This window comes from Ovis aries, chromosome 5 (assembly GCF_016772045.2).
Source record: "Ovis aries strain OAR_USU_Benz2616 breed Rambouillet chromosome 5, ARS-UI_Ramb_v3.0, whole genome shotgun sequence".
NCBI classification, from domain to species: domain Eukaryota; kingdom Metazoa; phylum Chordata; class Mammalia; order Artiodactyla; family Bovidae; genus Ovis; species Ovis aries.
The window spans coordinates 65620552-65642005 of NC_056058.1; the positions used below are offsets into that span (position 1 = coordinate 65620552).

A 21454-nucleotide genomic window follows, 5' to 3' on the forward strand; every position below is an offset into this window, starting at 1 on the left:
ATCTGGTTGGACAGTGGAAGCTGAAGGAGCTTGAGTGTCATGCCCTTGACTTTGATCCACATCAGAGCCTATCAGTCACCCATCTTCTCCACCTATCAGAGCTCAGCCCCTCTGGGTTTTGCTGGCTTGCCTTCAGCGAGTACCACATTGACTGGCACTGAGAAAACAAGACTCTAGAGTACCATGGCTAAACGTGAGTTCCTAGTCAGATGCCCAGATGTGAAGCCCAGCTCTAGCACTCACTGGCCATAGGACCAGGAGCTAAACATGCCTTTAGCCCCAGTTCTCTTATCTACAGGATAAGCAAGTTTCTTGGTCTGTGAAAGAAAATGCAAGCCTTTAGATTGTAGTTTACTTTAAAGAAATATTTATGTTTAACCCAAATAGTATTCCTTTATAAGCATACTCTTATTTTAGAGGTATAGTTAAAATGCATTGGGTCGTGATTGTGAACATTCATTTAATACGTGAGACATGAGGAGTTTTAGAGCAGTAAACTAGTTCTCTTATAGAAGTGGCAGTACTTACTGAAATGAGTCCAGTAGAAGTCTTGGAAATCTAAAGTCAACTCTGGCTGTATTCTCTATTGGACCTTGCCCCTGCCCACACTGAGCTTAGTGTAGTTGAAGAAATGAGATGTCTCCAAGGTAGACCCCGAATGATGTGTGCTCAGTACCTCCTGAGTGCTGTGGCCGTCTTACAAGTATTTGTTGAGCACCTGCACTGTGCTAGATGGTGAGGATATGACACAGAGCGAGACATGTTCCTAGGCAGGAGTGCAGCGGATGCGACTGCAGGTCAGCGAGCTGAGGACCAAGCTCAGCTGTTCAAAGGAGACCATGTTGTTTCTTTCCACAAACACAGAGAATGAGCATTTGTAATGTACTGGGTGCACTATTGTCACACTATATACGTATATTTAGAAGGGTGGCAGAGCTCAGTTCCCCCAGCTACAATAGAGGAATTCCTTCTTGAGCCTAGTCCAGCAAGATGTAAGAAGTAAAGTGGCAGATGAAGTTTTGTTACTGTACTTGACAAGTAAATAGGGTCAGCACGAAGTCTGGATGGTATATAAAATTGGCCCAAGCTTTTGAGGTTCATTGTTCATAAGAGCTTGCCATTCTTTGTTTTGGGATTATTGGTCGGAATAAGTCTATGCTATACTATGTGTGTGTACTTGGCACAGTTGCAGAAGTTGCAAAATAGATCTTCTTTGGCTTCAAAGGTCTTATAAAATGATGGGCATGAGAAAGAGGTGAAACATGAGTCTTCACAGCATTCTAGTAAAGATTCAAATGATGAACGCTGTCCATGGGCTGTGTTCATTGCCAGGGGAGCGTGTCAGACAATGATGGCTGATTTGGAAATAGGTAATACTCTTTCTGTTGCAGCTTTCATGGAATTCTTGGTAGAGGAAAAAGAGATTTGAGCTGAGACTAGAGAGTATAGATAATAAATAAATAATTCTCTTCTTATTGAGACATATAATTGTTCCTTTAAATTACATATATTACATAGAAATATAGACATTTTAAAATAAGAGTTCAAATGATTAAGAACTAAGCATCTCTAAGAATGTCAAAGGGGAGTCCCTGATAACTGCAGTACCAGCAGATGAGAGTTGTTCAGTGACAGGTGAGATGGTGCTGAGAGGTGGCTGAGGGCATGGTCTTGGGTTTCAGACAGCCCAGAGCCACCTTCTGATGTGTCAGTCACTGTCCTGTTCTGCAAGCCTGTTTTATCTACTTGGCAGCCTTCACAGCACCCCTCAAAAGACCCCAAAAATGTTGGAGATTTAAAATGGATATTCTGTAAAATCAAATATAACACATATGTAACAAAAGCTACATGGTAATTTGTAATCTACCCCATTCTTATTCAGTCACAGCATCAGTCAGAGTTCTTTAGAGAAACAGAACCAATAGGGTCTGTATAGAGAAAGAGACTTGTAAGAAATCAGCTCACACTTACAGAGGTTGAGAAGTCCCACAGTCAGAGTCTGTTAAATGGGAGACTTGAGGAAGGCCAGTGGGATGGTTTAGTCTGAGTCTAAATGCCTGAATACTAGGGATGTCAGTGGTGTCAATTCCAGTCTAGGTCTGAAGGTCTGAGAACCAGGATCGCTGACAGCAGATCAGTGTTCCAGCTCACAGGGTCAGGCAGGAAGGGCTGAACACTTCCATCTTCCAGTTTGTTGTATTCGGACCCTCATCTGATAGGATGATGCCTACCCATATTGGAGAGGGCAGCCTACTCGGCCCACCTATTCAACTGCTACTCCTAATCACATCTGGAAATTCCCTCACAGACACATCCAGAAATAATGTTTAGTCAAATATCTGGACATCTTTGATCTGGTCAAGTTGACACATAAAATTAAGCATCACAGTTATTAAGAACACAATAAAGCTTCAATCACAGGAGCAAAATAAATAATATATACCTAATAAAACTGAACATTCTTATGAAAATTTATACCAAAAATTGAATTTAATGGGGCTGTGGGTACATTTTGATATATTTGAAATGATGTGATTTGGGATCTTAGAAAGTAAAAATGTCTATGGACAGTGAAAGATCTTAAATGTCCCCCACATGAAGTGCCCCTATGACACTTGGAACTGTCAATTTTATGGGCTTGTTGTAGTGAATAAATTATATATATATGTATGTATATATACATACATATATATATATGATAATATCTAGCAATGTGATAGTTACTCAAAAATGTTAGCTGAGGATGATAGTTATTATTCACAGAATAATGTTATTAATCTAATAATAATAGTCACCAGAATATTATTTTAATGACCATATATAGTATTATGGAAGAAAAAAATTTTTATTTTGCTTGTGGTCTGCTACACCTATCAAATAAATGTTTCCATAGTTGCTACAAAAGCCAGGAAATCAATTCATTTTCATAGACTCATTAGTATGTGTCAGAATAAACCTGGATTTAGAATAATAGTGGTTAATGGAGGATTTCTACACATTGTAACAGTGCAAGAGGATTCCTGAAATTCACACATGAGTGCAAGATATTATTCCACCCCTTCTTACAGCATCAAAGAAATACACTGAACATATAAAAGTAAACACCTTTACTTCAGAGTACAGGATACTGCCCAAGTTTAATTGTAAAACAAATATCCATTGCAATTGTCTGTGATAAACTGAGGCTTAAATGATTTGAAGACACTTTGAGAGTAGACAAATCAGATAATCACAATCTTTATGGATGGAAAGATTCAACTGGTGCTGACAAATTGTAAAGATAAAAGCTCATGGCAAAATCAAGAGCTGAATGTCTAGATTGGGTTGGGAATCAATATTAATACTCAAATTGTAAAAGTGCTGAACTTTAAATGATCTCTCATAGTGTTCTTCTCTTTTGTTTAAGATTTCAAGATAATAGTGTAGAACTTGATTTGCTGAAAAATATTGGCTTAATTTTCATTAGGCAAATACCTTATAGTCTTACAGTATTCTCCACCATCTAACCCACTGCTTAGATGTTATATGTGTTAAGTGATTTGTGCCCTGTGCTACAGTAACAGAGTTCCAGTTGCTGGTTTTCAAAACACTTTCAGCTGGACAACTGTTAATATTTTATGAGAGACAAGATTCAGACCATGCCATTTCTAGGCATCTTTTTTATACAAGTCGACATGGTATTTGCTTCATGACCTTACTCTGATCTCAGCAAGAACACATTCAAAAGAAGTTACTAGTTTTTTCAAAGACTGTTTGCATGAGTTGATTCAATGCTCTCCTAGCACAGAGACGTGCCCTAGAGCCAGTGGCAGATACGTGTATTGGTTTGTATAAAGGATTCACCGCATTTAACTCCACTCATTGTGCTGACCCATCCAACACTCCAACCTCTGTTTGCTTTTTTCTGTTTGCAGGAGCAGAGGGCACAGTGTTCCCTAAATCTATAGAGACACCTAATGTCAGGGCAGATCCCTTCAAGGAACTAAGGTAAACTTCTGACTATGGTTTGCATTGATTAAGTGGCTATTTGCTCTCTGTACAACTGATTGATGATCCATTTTAAATACCTATGATGTCATAGTGTCATGAGTATATAAACTGGGAGAGGTTATAAAGGATGTGAAGATAAGTTACAACCAAGAGAAAATTTTTTCTGAGTACTTAAGGTTGAGAGTTTGGAGGAAGAGGTTGCCAGTCTTGTAATAAGATTTAAGATTCATTCATTTGCTATGCTTATTTCATGATGTATTTTCTGATACGATAATCCTCTCCTATTAGAGAACTAGTCAGTAATTGGTGCTAATCAGCCTAAAAAAGTGTGGTGTTTAAAAGAAGCTGAATAGTAAATACAATACTTTTCTCTCTCTCTCTCTCTCTCTCTCTATATATATATATATATATATATATATATATATATATATATAAACACAAGCTATTTCTGGAATGATTTGGTGCTAGGACTAGGTTCTGTGGATTTTCCATATACTGGTGTTAATCAGATATTCATAAGTATGCTGCTTTTAGCAGAAAAGGGCTCTGCAGTGCCATGTACTTATGGCAAACAATTATGGAAAACAAAAAGAACAATAGACATACAGATGGACAAAGAGAGAGAGAGAGCTATAACCTAAAAACCACGCCTACCACCAAAGAGCTACCCCCAGCCCTCCTAAAGAAACGCATATGAAATGGTATGGTGATACAAATATAACTTTAATTTTCACTGTGTACTTAGGTTGTTGCTTAGTCACAAAGTTGTGTCTGACTTTTTGTGACCTCACGGACTGTGGCATGCCAGGCTCCTCTGTCCTCCTCTAACTCCCACAGTTTGCCAAGATTCATATCCATTGAGTCAGTGATGCTATCTCACCATATAATCCTCTGCTGCCCCTTTCTCCTTTTGCCTTCAACCTTTCCCATTATCAGGGTCTTTTCCAAGAGTCAGCTCTTCGTATCACGTGGCCAATGTATTAGAGCTTCCACTTCAGCAACAGTCCTTCCAATGAGTATTGAGGGTAGATTTCCTTTAGGATTGACTAGTTTGATATCTTTGTTGTCCAAGGAACTCTCAGAAGTCTTCTCCAGCCCCATGGACTTATAGCCATGAAGAATTCATGAAGAATATCAGCTTTCTTCATTTCTCATATTTCTTCTAATTAAGACCAGTCATAAATCACCATAAAGAGCCCTGAATAACTCTTTCCTAAAGACATCAACTATAAGTAAATGTATCTGTGTTGCACAAGTCAGATCTTCTTTGACATCCAATCCCAAGATCTCTATTTTGCTAAAACAGCAGCAGCCACGTTGGAGCAGGTGTTTCCTGAAACAAAAATACATCTTCAGTAAGTGGAGAATATATCACCTCATTACAAAACCATAGCATTCTTGCCAAGCCTGTAAGTCTTTATGAATATAGGGAAATAAATCAGGCCAATGGAAGAGGATAATTGGTAGGGAGTGAGAACCTTTTCGTGGCAAAATCTCATGTACTAGGGGCTGTATTTTTTAAATTATACACCACACTGCAATGTTTTACATTTTACTGGAATAACTTTTCAGCAGGGCTTCTAGAGGCCAGAAGTTGCCTGACTCTGTGTTGATGAGATCCTGTGTTTCATATTAATGTGCTAAAGGTAGAATCTTTTAAGCAAATGCACCCCCAAAACCCTGCATTTTATGTCTGAGGGAGCTCATTCTCTGAAAATGGACAGAATCCTTGTGGCTATAATGTAAGAACTCTTTCAACCAAACTAATGTGTGGCCCAGTTCCCTTTTCTTCACAGTCCTCTTTAGGAGCAGGGAGTTTTATTTGAGGAGGGGTTCGAATTTTTGTCTGTTTGTTTTTTACACAACTAGTGACTAATTTGCAGTGATCAGCCTAAAGATAAGTGCTGTCTAAAAGAAGCTGAACTCTAAATATCATACAGACTTTTTTCTATGCAACAAACTATTACTGGAAGACTTAAGAAATGGGGATTTAGGCTAATTTTGCTTTAAACAGAAAAATAAACCTTCTATAGTTAATAACAAACACAATCATACCAAACAACTAAAAGACAGCTATATCTAGCATCAGCCCACTGTAGAGATCCATATCCTGAAGAACTGAGGACAGAGTGTTTGCTCCTACGAAGATGTGGATGCACTTCCTGTCCTCTGCACACAACCTCTGGAAACCTTGAAATTTGACTTAAAAAGATTAAACCTCTAAAATTTACAAGTAAATATAAGTTTAGTGCAATGAAATAACAATTTTCAGGACATTGTTGCTTGTCATCATTCATTCTAAAATGATAAGCATATTCTATAGTGGCTAGAAATAACATTTTATTACAGGAAGCATAAACAGACTTCTTTACTATGTATCCCTAAAACTGGTCTTTTTTTTTTTTTTTTTTTTGCCCTTGTTTAGATTGTGTTGATGCAAAATAGCTTGAACTGAATCAGGAGGCTAGAATGTGATCACTTGGCCCCTCTGTCCTGCTGGAAGTTGTTTGTTTTTTTTTTTTTTTTTTTTAAATGACACTTTGTGGCAGAACCTCTGACCAGTTGAAAGAATAATCAGATAGATTAGCCCAGACCAGTGTGTCTGTGAATGCTTCACATTTTCCATCTAATGGCGCTGCATTTTTACTCCCAGTTATTGACTGGCATTGACTTTGGATATTGAGTAAATAGGTAATGAACTGGCTAACTAAGTCTTCTGGACTCTGGCTTTAAAGTTGGGTCAGTTTTACTGATCTACCACCGGTGTGTTTTCTGGTTATAGAAAAGTAGAGTGATCTAAGGGAGTTCCCTGGACTTGTACCAGCAGGTCACACTGTGAACTCTTCAGGTGAAGCAGAAACAGTCACTCCTTAGTGGCAGCTGGATAGAGGGGAAAGAACCCTGAGCTGAGAGTCAGGTACCTACTGCAAGCCTGCAATGTGGCCTTGAGCTAATTTTAGAACTCTGTTGTCCCTAAAAAGCTAAGTTACTTCTTGCTTCAAATGTCTAATGGCTTTACATTATTTTTCTTTTCTTTTAATTTTTTTTCAACTACACCAAATTTATGTTTAAGTAATATTGTAAAACATAAATATTTATTCCTTTTATAGACAAGACTAAGGAAGAGTAAGACCAAGCATCTTATTCTTTATTTATTTTTATTTTTTTATTGTTTATTTTTACTTTATTTTACTTTACAATACTGTATTGGTTTTGCCATACATTGGCATGAATCCACCACGGGTATACATGCGTTCCCAAACATGAACCCCTCTCTGACCTCCCTCCCCATAACATCTCTCTGGGTCATCCCCGTGCACCAGCCCCAAGCATGCTGTATCCTGCATCAGACATAGACTGGCGATTCGATTCTTACATGATAGTATACATGTTTCAATGCCATAACTTTAAATTTAAAGAAGAGTTGCAAAATTCATGGAAATGATTCAATTCACATGTACCCTTCACCTGATAGTCCTCTAATGTTAACATCTAACATACTCATGATAAATTTGTCACAGCTATGAAATTAATATTGTTACCTTGTTCAGTCACTAAATCATGCCTGACTGTGACCTCATGGACCGCAGCACACCAGGCTTCCCTGTCCTTCACTATATCTTGGAGTTTGCTCAGACTCATGTCCATTGAGTCGGTGATGCCATCCAACCATCTCATCCTCTGTCACCCCCTTCTCCTCCTGCCGTCAATCTTATCCAGCCTCAGGGTCTTTCCCAATGAGTGGCCAAAGTATTGGAGCTTCAGCATCAGTCCTTCCAATGAATATTTAGAGTTGATTTCCTTTAGGATTGACTGGTTTTATCTCCTTGCAGTTCAAAGGACTCTCAAGAGTCTTCTCCTGCACCATAGTTCAAAAGCATCAGTTCTTCAGTGCTCAGCTTTCTTTATGGATCAACTCTCACATATGAACATGATTACTAGAAAAACTATAGCTTTGACTAAAGGGACTTTGTGGGCAAAGTGATGTCTCTGCTTTTTAATATGCTATCTGCATTTGTCATAGCTTTTTTTCCAGTGAGCAAGTGTCTTTTCATTTCACATGGTTGCAGTCACCATGCACAGTGATTTTGGAGCCCAAGAAAATTAAATCTGCCACTGTTTGCATTTTTTCCCTCCATCTATTTGCCATAGTGATTGGATCGGATGCCATGATCTTAGTTTTATGATAAATCATTTTAAACCAGCTTTTTTCCTTTCTCTATCACCTTCATCAAGAGGCTCTTTAGTTCCTCTTTGCTTTCTGCCATTAGGGTATTATCATCTGCATATCTGAGGTTATTGATATTTCTCCTGGCAATCTTGATTCCAGCTTGTGATTCATCAAGTCTGGCATTTTGCATGATGTACTCTGCATATAAATTAAATAAGCAGAGTGACAGCATACAGCCTTAATGTACTCCTTTCCCAATTTTGAACCAGTTTGTTGTTCTATGTCCAGTTCTAACTGTTGCTTCTTAACCTGCATACAGGTTTCTCAGGCGCCAGGTAATGTGGTCTATTATTCCCTTCTCTTTAAGAATTTTCCACAGTTTCTTGTGATCCACACAATCAAAGGTTTTAGCATAGTCACAGAAGCAGAAGTAGATTTTTTTTCTGAAATTCTCTTGCTTTTTCTATGAGCCTACAGACATTGGCAATTTGATCTCTGGTTCCTATGCCTTTTCTAAATCTGGCTTATACATCTGGAAGTTCTCAGTTCACATACTGATGAAGCCTTGAACTATTTTGAGCATTACCTTGCTAACATGTGAAATGAGTGCAATTGTGTGGTAGTTTGAACATTCTTTGGTATTGCCTTTCTTTGGAATGAAAACTGACCTTTTCCAGTCCTGGGGCCACTGCTGAGTTTTCCAAACTTGCTGGCATATTGAGTTCAGCCCTTCACAGGATCATCTTTTAGGATTTGAAACAGCTAGAATCCCATCAACTCCACTAGGTTTGTTTGTAGTACTGCTTCCTAAGGCCCCTTGATTTCACACTCCAGGATGTCTGGCTCTAGGTGAGTGATCACACCATCATGGTTATCCTGATCATTAGGACTTTTTTGACCAGTTCTGTGTATTCTTGCCACTTCTTCTTAATTTCTTCTTCCGTTAGGTCCTTGCTACTTCTGTCCTCTACTGTGCTCATCTTTGCATGAAATATTCCCTTGGTATCTCCAACTTTCTTTAAGAGATCTCTAGACTTTCCCATTCTGTTGTTTTCCTCCATTTCTTTGCATTGTTCAGTTAAGAAGGCTCTCTGTCTCTTCTTGCTATTCTTTGAAACTCTATATTCAGTTGGGTATATCTTTCTGTTTCTCCTTTGCCTTTAGCTTCTCTTCTTTTCTCATCTGTTCGTAAGGCCTCTTCAGAAAAGCATTTTTCCTTCTTGCGTTTCTTTTTCTTCAGGATGGTTTTGATCACCACCTCCTGTACAGTGTTACAAACCTCTGTCCATAGTTCTTCAGGCACTCTGTCTATCAGATCTAACCCCTTGAATCTATTTGTCATTTCCACTGTATAATCACAAGGGATTTGATTTACATCATACGTGAATGGCCCAGAGGTTTTCCCTACTTTCTTCAATTTGAGTCTGAATTTTGCAATTAGAAGCAGTAAAAAGATCATGAAATTTACATTGTATCCATATAATCTTATTTTATATAAGATTTTTTAAAAGGATGCAGTCACCCGAATGTCTTATAGATTGAGAAATACACACAAAGGACTTTAACAAAAAATTTATTTGTGGAGATGTGAGTTAGTGCATCTTTAGAACTTCCACTGCAGTTCAATTGGAATGTTTCTAATGAGAATTTTTGTTCTCTTCTTTAAAAATAACGTTCTATACCCAGATTTTCGTAGTCTTGTTAATGGGAAACAAACTGAATTAAAAGATCTCAGCTTTATTTATACTTAGATTGACTTCTCAGATAAACAACTAAAACTGAAATATCCATCCAGTGCTTCCCAGCTCCCCAGCCAATCAAACATGAAAAAAAATCGAACTATTTTAGATACCTTTTCTGTTGGGATAACGTTTGTTTCCTCAAACCCCTTTCTTGGCTGTTGGAGAGTTTTTGTTTGGTTTGGTCTGTTTTTGTTTGTTTGTTTGTAAATAAGAGGCAGATTTTAGGCCTCTGACATTTCTTCCGATAAGCTCTCAACTCTCAGCCACAGGAGTGGGAGCTTCCTCTCTGCTAGAGTTTTCACTGCTTTTCCTTCCATACTTACTGTGGGACTTTTCTCCTGTGGAGCGCAGGCTCTCGGCACACGGGCTTGAGTGACTGTGACTTGCGGGCTCATGGTGTGTGCTTGGTGCGGCACCAGATTCAGTTGCACCGCGGCATGTGGAATCTTCCCAGACCAGGGATCAAACCTGAGCCCCCTGCATTGGCAGGCGGATACCTATCCACTGTCCCACCACAGAAGAATGCCCATTTTCTGATGGGGATTTCTTTTTTATATAGAACTAAATGTGAGCTGTATATTTTGGAGATGAATCCTCTTGTTGGTCACTTTGTTTGCAAATATTTTCTCCCATTCTGTGGGTTGTCTTTTTAGTTTGTTTATACCAAGTATTTTTTTTTAATACTTTATTAAGAGTCAAGGCATGTGTTAAATACTCTGTAGAGCTAAATGCATACTCAAATAACTTATAGTTAAGGAGAATAAAATGGAAAGGAACTTCAAATTACTAGGTAATAAGATCTAGGGTATGTATGAACCAAATCAGAGGAAACGCAGAGAATGACAAAACCTACCTAAATGAGTTAAATAAACTTTACAAAGGAAATAACATTTTAGTTTCCAGAAGGAAAAAAAAAGCAGAAATACATCTCAGAAATCAAAAAGTGTGGTTCTCTACAGCCTTTTAATATAGGGGAAAATACCCCATCCTATTTCTTTAGCTCCCAAGAATGTTACTGTGTTATTCACAAGCATAAGGGACTGTAATTTCCGTATAACACTATGTTCTTTAAAAAATTGCATGAGTGCAGTTTCAAATATGGTCACAAAAGACTGAAAATTTTACAAGCTTCAACAGTATTTAATTGAATTCAGAAATGAAAGTTTCAGTGACAGCAAACCCATTCTACAGTCCCAAGTATGGTCATGTTTTGTTACTGTTTATTTTTTTCCATAATGTTACCAGGATTTTAATGATAAAACTGAAAAAGTATAAAATACATCTATGGCTCCGAATAATGCACTTACCCATTTGCTAAGACTTTTTCTTAACCAAAGTGAAAGTGAAAGTCGCTCAGTCATGTCCGACTCTTTGTGACCCCATGGACCATACAGTTCATGGGATTCTCCTGGCCAGGATACTGGAGTGGGTAGCCTTTCCCTTCTCCAGGAGATCATCCCAACTCAGGGATGGAACCCAGGTCTCCTGCATTGCAGGCAAATTCTTTACCATAAGAGAAGCCCTCCCACCTTTTTTTAAACCAGATTGGTACTAAATCTGACTCCTTTGGAAATGTGTGAATTTAAAGTTTGTGTGTCTCATTGGGAAACAAAGATTAGCAAAGCTTCCACAAGTTGACAAAAATGAATTGATTTTTCTTTAATTGTATTTTTAAATGCCTATAGTCAGCTAAGTATTTACTGGCTCTCAGTGGTTTATAAATTTAAGTGACAAGAACAGTCTGTCACAGCTTTAGGGTTCATTTAATTAGAGGCTTGGCAATCCTCTTCCCTTCCCTTCTTTGTCCTCTTCAAAATTCACAATACCAAAAATAATTGGTCAACAGTCTGATTTTAAAAATATATACACACACAGGTAAAGGGAAAGAAACACACACTGAGACAAAGGCAGAAATACAAAGAAAGAGCTGGTGGGAGTGGGGAGCGGAGCAAAGAGGTAAGAAGCTGTGTATTGAGCTTTCAGCTACGGTGCATGGTCAATGAGGGAATACCATTGCAGAGGAAATTTAATTTTCTCCCTTTAAACATTTTGCAGACATGTTCTGTAATTTTCTTTATTTCTTATTCCCTCTCTTCTCCCCCCTAACTTCATATACTTAGACTAATTTTTATAGTTCTGTTCTGCATGTATTAGATTTAGAATTATCTGATCCTATAGCACAAATATTGAAGTGAATCAAAAGAGAAATGAAAAAAATATAATAGGCCAGGTAATAGCACAGTTACTTACTCCAGGGCCGTACAATATAGAATAATGATGAAATAGTATCCCTGTTGGTCAAGAGCCTGTGCTTTTTCTTTTTTCAACTTTTTATTTTGTTTTGGAGGATAGCCAATTAGCAGTGTTGTGATAGTTTCTGGTAGACAGCAAAGGGACTCAGCCATACATATACATGGATCCATTCTCCCCCCAAATCCCCTCCCATCCAGGCTGCCACATAACACTGAGCAGAGTTCTCTGTGCTATACAGTAGGTCCTTGTTGGTTATCCATTTTAAATATAGCAGTGTGCACATATCCATCCCACACTCCCTATTCTTTCCCCTGAAGAACTTGTGCTTTGAATTTGGCCCCTATGTTTGTCTGCTTTGTGAGCTTAGACAAGTGTCTTGAGTTCTCCTAGCCCCAGTGCCTCCAATGGAGGAAAAGTTCAGTGAATACTAATTTGATACATGTTAGCTATTTGGAGAACCCTCAAGAAACTCTCTCTCATAGGGGTGCAAGAACTCAGATGGAAGTTTCCAGAGTTTAATATTTCTTCAACCCATAAAAAGTTTCCATCAAGTCATGGTGACCAGCAATTACTTCTCAAAGACAAAAGCAAAAAACTATTGAGTATTTCCATCTACTATTAACTGCATTTTATATAAGAAAAGGATATAAGAAGACAGAGTAGAAGACGGTCTCATAATTGAATACAGGACAATCTCAATTAACTATATTAACATGTCATTGTATTTTCTCATTTTGCCAAAAATGCTTGTGACTATCTTACAACTCTTCTCTTCACACATTTCATAGTGCTTGCCAAGAAAAATAAGATCTGAGAGCCACAGGCCAGGGCTTAATGAGGTCCACTTGACTTTAATACTGTCTGGTTTAAAATCACAAAACTAATACAGCTTGCGCATCTTCAAGACCAGTCAGTACATATATATGTCCCTTTTCTTCCTCACTTTCTCTTCCTCCTATATTCCAACATCTAATCATTATTCTCGTTTGTTCCTATTAGTATCAATACTAGAGTTTTAATTCTTCTATACGTATTTCCCTTTTCCTCCTTATGCTCAGTCTTTCTCCAGTTATCCTTTTCACCATGTTTCTCCTAGAATATATAAGGAGAACAACAGGAGGTAAGGGATAGGAGATATTTAAGGTATCTTCACCTTTCTTTTTGCCTTGTTTATCAACAGTTTCATATCTGTGATAGATATTCCATCTTAAAGATATTAAACCCATAAGTCTGTGTTCATCTGCTCTCGACATTATGATTCTATCATTAGAGGCCAGAGAATGATAGATGGCAGATAACATCACAGGGGAAACTGAGGCTCAGACACAGATGAGTCCCATTCAGACAGGAAGAAGAAGAGCAAAGTTCATCTCTTCTGGTCTCTGGTGAATTGTGGGAAGAAGATAGGAAATGTACAAAAAGCAGGTAGTGAAATATGTGTCCTGATGACGTTTCTTTCGTGAGTCAAGGAGGGAAGAAACCAATTAAGTAGGATTTATGGAAAGTCAAAACCAGAGGGTCATTGTACATTTTCACTTGGGGTTCTAGGAGGAAACCAACTTGTAAGGCAATCCCACAACCCACTGGAAAGAGATGAAAAGGGGACCTAGGTCAGCAATCTGCAATCTCATTTAGTTCCAGGGGTGGTAGGTGGGGGAAAGGCAGTTTGTAGAAGTATTCATGTAGTGTCGTGTCAAGGAATGCACTTGGCTAACTGATGATGTGAGCTGGCTGGTCCTGGGGAGCATCACTGCAGTGGGGCTGAGAGCACCAAAGAAGACATTCCAGTTTGGCACAATGGGATACCTGCCCAGATCTCCGGGTCTACCAGTACCATTCAGTCCTGGCTCAGTGGGTACTGTGGGAAACCAGAGAGGGTTTATCCAGTGAGGACTTAGGCATGAAGTTCTAGCCTGATGCAGATCAAAGCAGCATCTCCTAAAATCTCAACTTGCTCTGTTCCTGTTACCACATGCTCACATAAGCCCACTCCTGCCATATCTGTAATGATATATGAAAGAGGGAGAACAAAATTTAGACTGATTATTTATCCTAATGAGAAAGTTGAAACTACTCAATTACAGAGAGGACACCAGAATAGAGTAATTTTTTCCTCAACAATCCAAAAGGATAAGATTGACAGAAAAATTAAGTCAGGTAAGAACAATAAAGAAATGCCTTTTGTTTTCATGGATGAGCATGGTTTTTTATGTTGGCCAGCTTGCAATACTTGCTTCCTGGGTAGCTCCAGCGGTAAAGAATTTGCCTGCAATGTGGAAGACCTAGCTTTGATCCCTTGGTCTGGAAGATCCCCTGGAGAAAGGAATGGCAACCCACTCCAGTATTCTTGCCTGGAGAATCCCATGGACAGAGGAGCCTGGCAGGCTGCAGTCCATGGGGTCGCAGAGTTGGATATGACTGAGTGACTAACACTTTCACTTTCAGCTTGCAATACAAGGTATCATACCAGTCACAAAGTAGCTAGGTGACTTTACCAAGCTTCCCAGGCTATAAGTCTTTCTCTGTGTCTTGTAGGGACCACTAAATATGAGCAAAAGCATCTTTATCTGCAAGTTTTGATTAGATTAGCATTGATTAGAATTATGATCTAGATCTGATGCTCTCAATGTGCTTGCCAAGACTGGTCCTGGATTTTTAATCCTTTTAAGTCCATAAGATATGAGCGGAAAAGCCTTAATAACCAAAACAGTCCACAAGACTGTCTCTCAAAATCATTACTGGACTGTCTATGAAATCTAGAGTCATCAGTCTTGTTCAGTGAGGCATCTGATCATCCTATAATGGCCAGCCCATTTTTGTCTGAATCTGAGAGGCAGTGTGACATATTATCATTATCTAAGACAAGTGGCTTTCTTTAAAAATTCAAATTATATCCTTTAGATTAATTTTTTAACTTAAGGCTATAAAATATGGAAGAAAAAAAAAGGGTTCCAAAGATAAGACCATAACCGGGAGGGGTATATAAAATTGCACTTTTATCCATGTCGTCGGGGCAGGCAGGACATCATGAAGTAAGTGCTAAGCTCTCTTTTAGAGCCTCTTTTAGAGCAGATTGGGCATGTGTATATATCTGCCAAAATTCCTGAGTTGAGGCTCCCTTCTGCCTCAATACAGAGCATCCTGACTTTATGACTGTTTCTATTTTGATTAAAATGTCAGTAGCTGCCATTTATTATGTAAAGTGTGTGCCAGTAGATTGTTCTATTATTCTTGAAAAACACACAATTACTTCTGAATCTCTCTTTCCTACCCCCCAGTAGTATTGCCCTGCTGGGTGGAAAGACAGAAAATCTTGTTTAATTACACCCTTCATGATCCTGGCTTGAAGCCAGTCTTGTTTTACTTCAATTATAACCTTTTCAAAACAAAGAGTAATGAGAGTTTAGAGGAACAAACTGACAAATAGTTTTTACCTGAAATAAGTTGAGATCTAGAAGTAAAATAAAAAACAAAAAACACCAGTCAGTGGATGTTGTATGTGTTCTTAATCCAGAATTTTCCATGGTTTGATAGAATATACAGTTGACCATTGAATAATGCAGGGGTTAACCTGCAGATAACTTATAGCTGGCTCTCCATATCTGCTTATTCAACCAACCACAGACTGTATGGTACTGTAGTATTTACTAATGAAAAATATCCACAGATAAGTGAACCCATACAGTTCAAACTTGTGTTGTTCAAGAACCAACCTAACATAAATAAAACTAAGACCATCTTAGAAAGAGCTAAATAAATCTGCCTGACTTCCTAGCCTTGAATTACATGCCTAGTTGTGCTAAAGGTCACTTCTTTGTCTGCTGTTCCTCAGTGGCTCCCACTGACTTGAAGATAAGCACAAACATTCACAGGCTACCTTAAAGTGGTTGATCTGGCCCCACCTGGCAGCTCTAGCCTCTCACCTCTCATTGGGCTTACCCCTCCTTCCAATCCTTTCTTATGTTTGTTTCTCCCTCTGCAAAGACCTTCACTGCCCCAGGCAAATAAGAATGGTGTAGTGAAAACAGCATCTCTGGTTTCCCATAAATATGTGAGAAGCCTCAAGTCACAAGCCTGCTAATCTGTGACAACAGACAAGTGGCACTGGAATAGGACTTGTCTGTACTAACAAAGCAATAAAAATTGAGATAGCAAAGGCTCCTTATGGACTAGGACCCCTTATGGCAACCCTTTCCCCCAGAACGGGTGTTATCAAACACAAGTTTGTGTGCCTGCCACACAGTAAGGCCAGACAAGTCAAAACATCAGAGTTTGCAGCAGAGAAAGATGTATTGCAGGGCCAAGCAAGGAGAATGGGTGACTCATGCTCTAAAACCCTGAATTCCTTAATGTTTCGGGAAGAAGTTTTTATAGGCAAAATTTGGGATGAGAGAGGCAAGGTGTGTGACTCTCTTCTGATTGATTGGTGGTGAGGTAACAGGGCAGTGCTCCATGCTCAGCTCCACTTGGGTTGAGGGCCTTACTTCCTGCAGAAGAACTCAAAGATATGTTTAGGTGTGTTCCTTCAAGAGGAACCAGGACCTTGCCCCATTGCTGCGCTAGTGTTGAAGGGAGGGGTGTGCCCACAGGGTCCTATTTGGTTTCAGTAATACAACTGAACCAAGAGAATATTGCTTCTTGGATTCACAGTCTATTCAGCTGTTGTCCAGCTGCATGCCTGGACATGCATCCTCTGGCTGGTGGAGACCAGAGGAATATCCTCACTCATCACAAAGCCAGGCTCTCAAGACATAGAACAAGACGAAAGGAAAACCTTGTACCTATGCTTCTCCTTATGACAAGTAAAACAAAAGACAGAAACAAGAGGAAAAGATGACCATATGGGAGGAAGAGAACCAGTGGAAAACAAGAGTTCCCATAGAAAATCTTTACCAAACTTACTATACCCAAGGAACTTATTCACACAAATAGTTTCTCCTTCTAATCTACAGTGGAAAAGGAAGGGGCAAGACATTTTTACTTTCCTCTCTTGACCTAAAGAATACTGCAAAGCAAAATTCAGGAGAGCTGACTTTGGTAAAAATTCTTAGTTTTCTCCTACTTCTGCCAGTTTTCCAGGATCTCATCTGCAGGCTCTAGAACAAGCATGACATTTCAGAAAGTTCCACCTGGGTTGCCAAAATTGTGGGAAAGAAAAAGCAATTTTCCGTCTATAAGTTCTTGGCTCAGACACCCTAGTAATGAAAGATTAATATGGGAAAAAAAGGTTTAATGACATGTGTACTTCCTATATACATGGGAGGTAGCCAGAAAAACTGAGTAACTCCCTGAAATGGCCCAAGCCAACACCTTAAATATCACCTCTAGCTAAAAACAAAAGGTTTGGATGAGGAGTGCAGGGGAGGCCAGTTATGGAATATTATCAGGAAAAGCACAGTAAATAAAGGCAAGGTTTTATGCAGATTTGTCATTGCCTTCTGCATTGATAAGAGTTTCTAGAAATTCAGCCTTCTTTGCCTAGTACAGAGAGGGAGACCCCTTACAAATGGAGATTTTAGTTATAAATGTAAATGTCTCTTACAGAAAAGTAACATCTACTTGGTTTTCAGAGCTTCTGCCTTGTCTGCTGTTTCTTAAAAATCATCAGCCTAAAATAAGCCTTATGCCAAAGAGATGTACTTTGGAGTGATATATTCTGCCCCTATTCAGTGTTTTTCTTTATCTTTGTGGATTTGTGCCTTTTTTGGCCCATTTACTGCAGTCGTATTAGCATTTCCGGAACAAGCAGAGATAGACATATGTGTTGAGTTCGCTGTTGAATCAGAAGCCTCCTCAATCTGCAGGCTACAACCATTCTTCCTTTTCTTGGTTTCCTCGACAGTGTCTTAAAAGCTGTACATGCAATTCTCTTTTCTTGAAACACTCTTCTCTGCTCTTTATGAATCATCCTATTCACTTGTTAACTCTCAGTTTAAACTTCACACACTCTGGCACAGAATCCAGCACACCCCAGGCTCCTACTGGTCTTCCTCATAGCCCCTACTCATCTTTAATTTTGAATGCACTGGCTCAGATATCTTCCACATTCGCCATTGCCCACAAAGAGGTTTAGGTTAGGTGAATCATCACAAGTTCATTCCCTCCAAAAGAACATGCTCAGCCAGCAGAATGATGAGTAACTGCCTCTTTTACATTTCTTTGTAAAGAGTTTGTAAAGAGTCTCCTGGAGTCTCTCATTTTGGCCATATGCTTATTTATCCCATGCCTTTCTTTCTTCTATTCATCCTAAGTCATTTTCAAAGGAGAATAATCTATTCTTTTTTCTTTCGCAAACAGTTTCAAAATTTTAGATTTCTATTTGCCCAAGGTTCTGCTATAGTCACACTCCAGTAGAACTTTGCTTTAACGTGAAGCCTCCAGCCTGCAATCCCTATTCATTTTCTCAACCATAGTTATCATAATTCATAGAGGAATAAATTCCCCTTTTACCCAGTTCTCTATTTCATGGTTGCTTTCTATTCACAAAGGAAGATGAGTTTCCAGGTCTTTGGATTTTTTTCAAAAACACAACCTGACTCATTAATGATAATTTTCCTTGCCTGGCATCTGAGCTCAGGCACACTCACTCTGGAATAACAAAGCACAGGCAAATTTGAAGTCCTTTGACAATCCAAGCACATACCCCTAACCTTGAATAAAAAATAGATGCTAATAAATTCAGGGTCTTAAAGATGTGAATTATAGTCATTTCACACTTCGTGGCAACTTCATGCTGAAGAAATAGCTTAAAACTTAATTACGATGCTTGTCCCTTCATTAAGTACAGATGACATTCCTCAGATAGATTTTTGCAATGACATCTGAGGAAGGGGGTTGAGAAACTTATTAGTTATTCATGATGGAGAATATTGACTGTGTACTGATTAAAGGAATGAGTTGACACCCTTCTTAACATGATGCATCTGTCTGTTCATTTATGTTTCTCCCTGTGGTCTTCATTGAAAGCTCTTTGGGAAATAAAGAAAATGCCCTTCAGCATTTGAATACTGAACCCTTCAGCACATTGAATATATAAAATGTGCATGATGGGTGAGATTAAAATGACGAGCAGGAGGCACTGGGCTCCTGATTACTCACTCCTGCAGATGACTGGGCTGCTCAGCGAGGACCATTTGTGAGACACACAACCATAATGGAATAAACATGTCCTACTGTTGCTGCTTGAGGAGCTATTACAATGCCTTCAATAATTCAGGGATTCATTCCAAAGTTTAAAGGCAGTTCTTAGTGAATGAAGTATGGAGGGTTTTGCTTCATGTCACATCATAATCTCATAGCTTCAGCCAAGTGGAGATTAAGTGAACAGGTGAAGGTACAACTCTCTTCCCTCAATACTTGTTGTTGTTCAGCCTCTCTATCATGTCTGACACTTAGTGACCCCATGGACTGCACCACACCAGATTTCCTTTTCCTTACCAGGTCCTGGAGTTTGCTCAAATTCATGTCCATTGAGTTGATGCAATCTGTCATCCTCTTCTGCTCATGCCTTCAATCTTGCCCAACATCAGGGTCTTCTCCAATGAGTCAGCTCTGTGCATTAGGTGGCCAAAGTATTGCATCTTCAGCTTCAGCATCAGTCCTTTCAATGAATGTTAGGACTGATTTCCTTTAGGATAGATTGGTTGGATCTCCTTGCAACCCAAGGGACTCTCAAGTGTCTTCTCCATAGTTCAAAAGCATCAATTCTTCAGCACTCAGCTTTTTTATGATCCAACTCTCACATCCATAACTACTGGAAAAACCATAGCTTTGACTGTATACTTTGTCAGCAAAGTAATGTCTGCTTTTTAATATGTTATCTAGGTTGGTCATATCTTTTCTTCCAAGGAGCAAGTGTCTTTTAATTTCATGGCTATAGTCACCATCTGCAGTGATTTTGGAGCCCCCCAAAATTAAGTCTGTCACTGTTTCCACTGTTTCCCCATCTATTTGCTATGAAGTGATGGGACTGGATACCATGATCTTAGTTTTTTGAATGTTGAGTTTTAAGCCAACTCTTTCACTCTCCTCTCACTTTTATCAAGAGGCTCTTTAATTCCTCTTCACTTTCTGCCGTAACAGTGATGTCATCTGCATATCTGAGGTTATTGATATTTCTCCTGGCAATTTTGATTCCAGCTTGTGCTTCTTCCATTGTGGCATTTCGGTTGATGTACTCTGCATATAAGTTAAATAAGCAGAGTGACATCTTTCCCAATTTTGAAGCAATCTGTTTTTGCATGTCTTCTAACTGTTAGCTTCTTGACCTGCATACAGATTTCTCAGGAGGCAGGTAAGGTGGTCTGGTATTCCCATCACTTTAAGAATTTTCCACAGCTTGTTGTGATCCACACAGTCAAAGGCTTTGGCATAGTTAATAAAACAGAAGTAGATGTTCTTCTGGAACTCTCTTGCTTTTTCTATGATCCAATGGATGTTAGCAATTTGATCTCTGGTTCCTCTGTCTATTCTAAATCCAGCTTGAACATCTAGAATTTCTTGGTTCACGCACTATTGAAGCCTAGCTTGGATAGTTTTGAGCATTACTTTGCTAGCATGTGAGATGAGTGCAACTGTGCGGTAGTTTGAGCATTCTTTGGCATTGCCTTTCTTTGGGATTAGAATGAAAACTGACCTTTTCCAGTCCTGTGGCCACTGCTGAGTTTTCCAAATTTGCTGGCATGAGTGCAGCACTTTACCAGCATCATCTTTTAGGATTTGAAATAGCTCAACTGGAATTTCGTTACCTCCACTAGCTTTGATCGTTGTGATGCTTCCTAAGGCCTGCTTGACTTCACATTCCAGGATGTTGGGCTCTAGGTGAGTGATCATACCACTGTGGTTATACAGGTCATAAAGATCTGTTTTGTACAGTTCTTCTGTGTATTCTTGCCACCTCTTCTTAATATCTTCTGCTTCTGTTAGGTCCATACTGCTTCTGTCCTTTATTGCGCCCATCTTTGCATGAAACATTCCCTTGGTGTCTCTAATTTTCTTGAAGACATCTCTAGTCTTTCCCATTCTGTTGATTTCCTCTATTTCTTTACAATGATCACTGAGGAAGGCTGTCTTATCTCTTCTTGCTATTCTTTGAAACTCTGAATTCAAACGGGTATATCTTTCCTTTTCTCCTTTTCCTTTCACTTCTCTTCTTTTCTTAGCTATTTGTAAAGCCTCCTCAGACAACCATTTTGCCTTTTTGCATTTCTTTTTCTTGAGAATCATCTTGATAACTGCCTCCTGTACAATGTCACAAATCTCCATCCATATTTCTTCAGGCACTCTATCAGATCTAATC

The 21454-nt window shown here is 38.9% G+C and overlaps 1 protein-coding gene across 5 annotated transcripts in view; it reads left to right on the forward strand.

The window, feature by feature from the left end:
• Positions 1–21454, forward strand: part of SGCD (sarcoglycan delta) — a 1058523-nt gene that overhangs the window by 940300 nt on the left and 96769 nt on the right. For all 5 annotated transcript variants that reach the window (XM_060415950.1, XM_042250671.2, XM_060415951.1 and 2 more), the window contains one exon: positions 3915–3987. In XM_060415950.1, coding sequence (XP_060271933.1) covers positions 3915–3987 — 73 coding nt within the window. The remainder of the gene's footprint in view (positions 1–3914; positions 3988–21454) is intronic.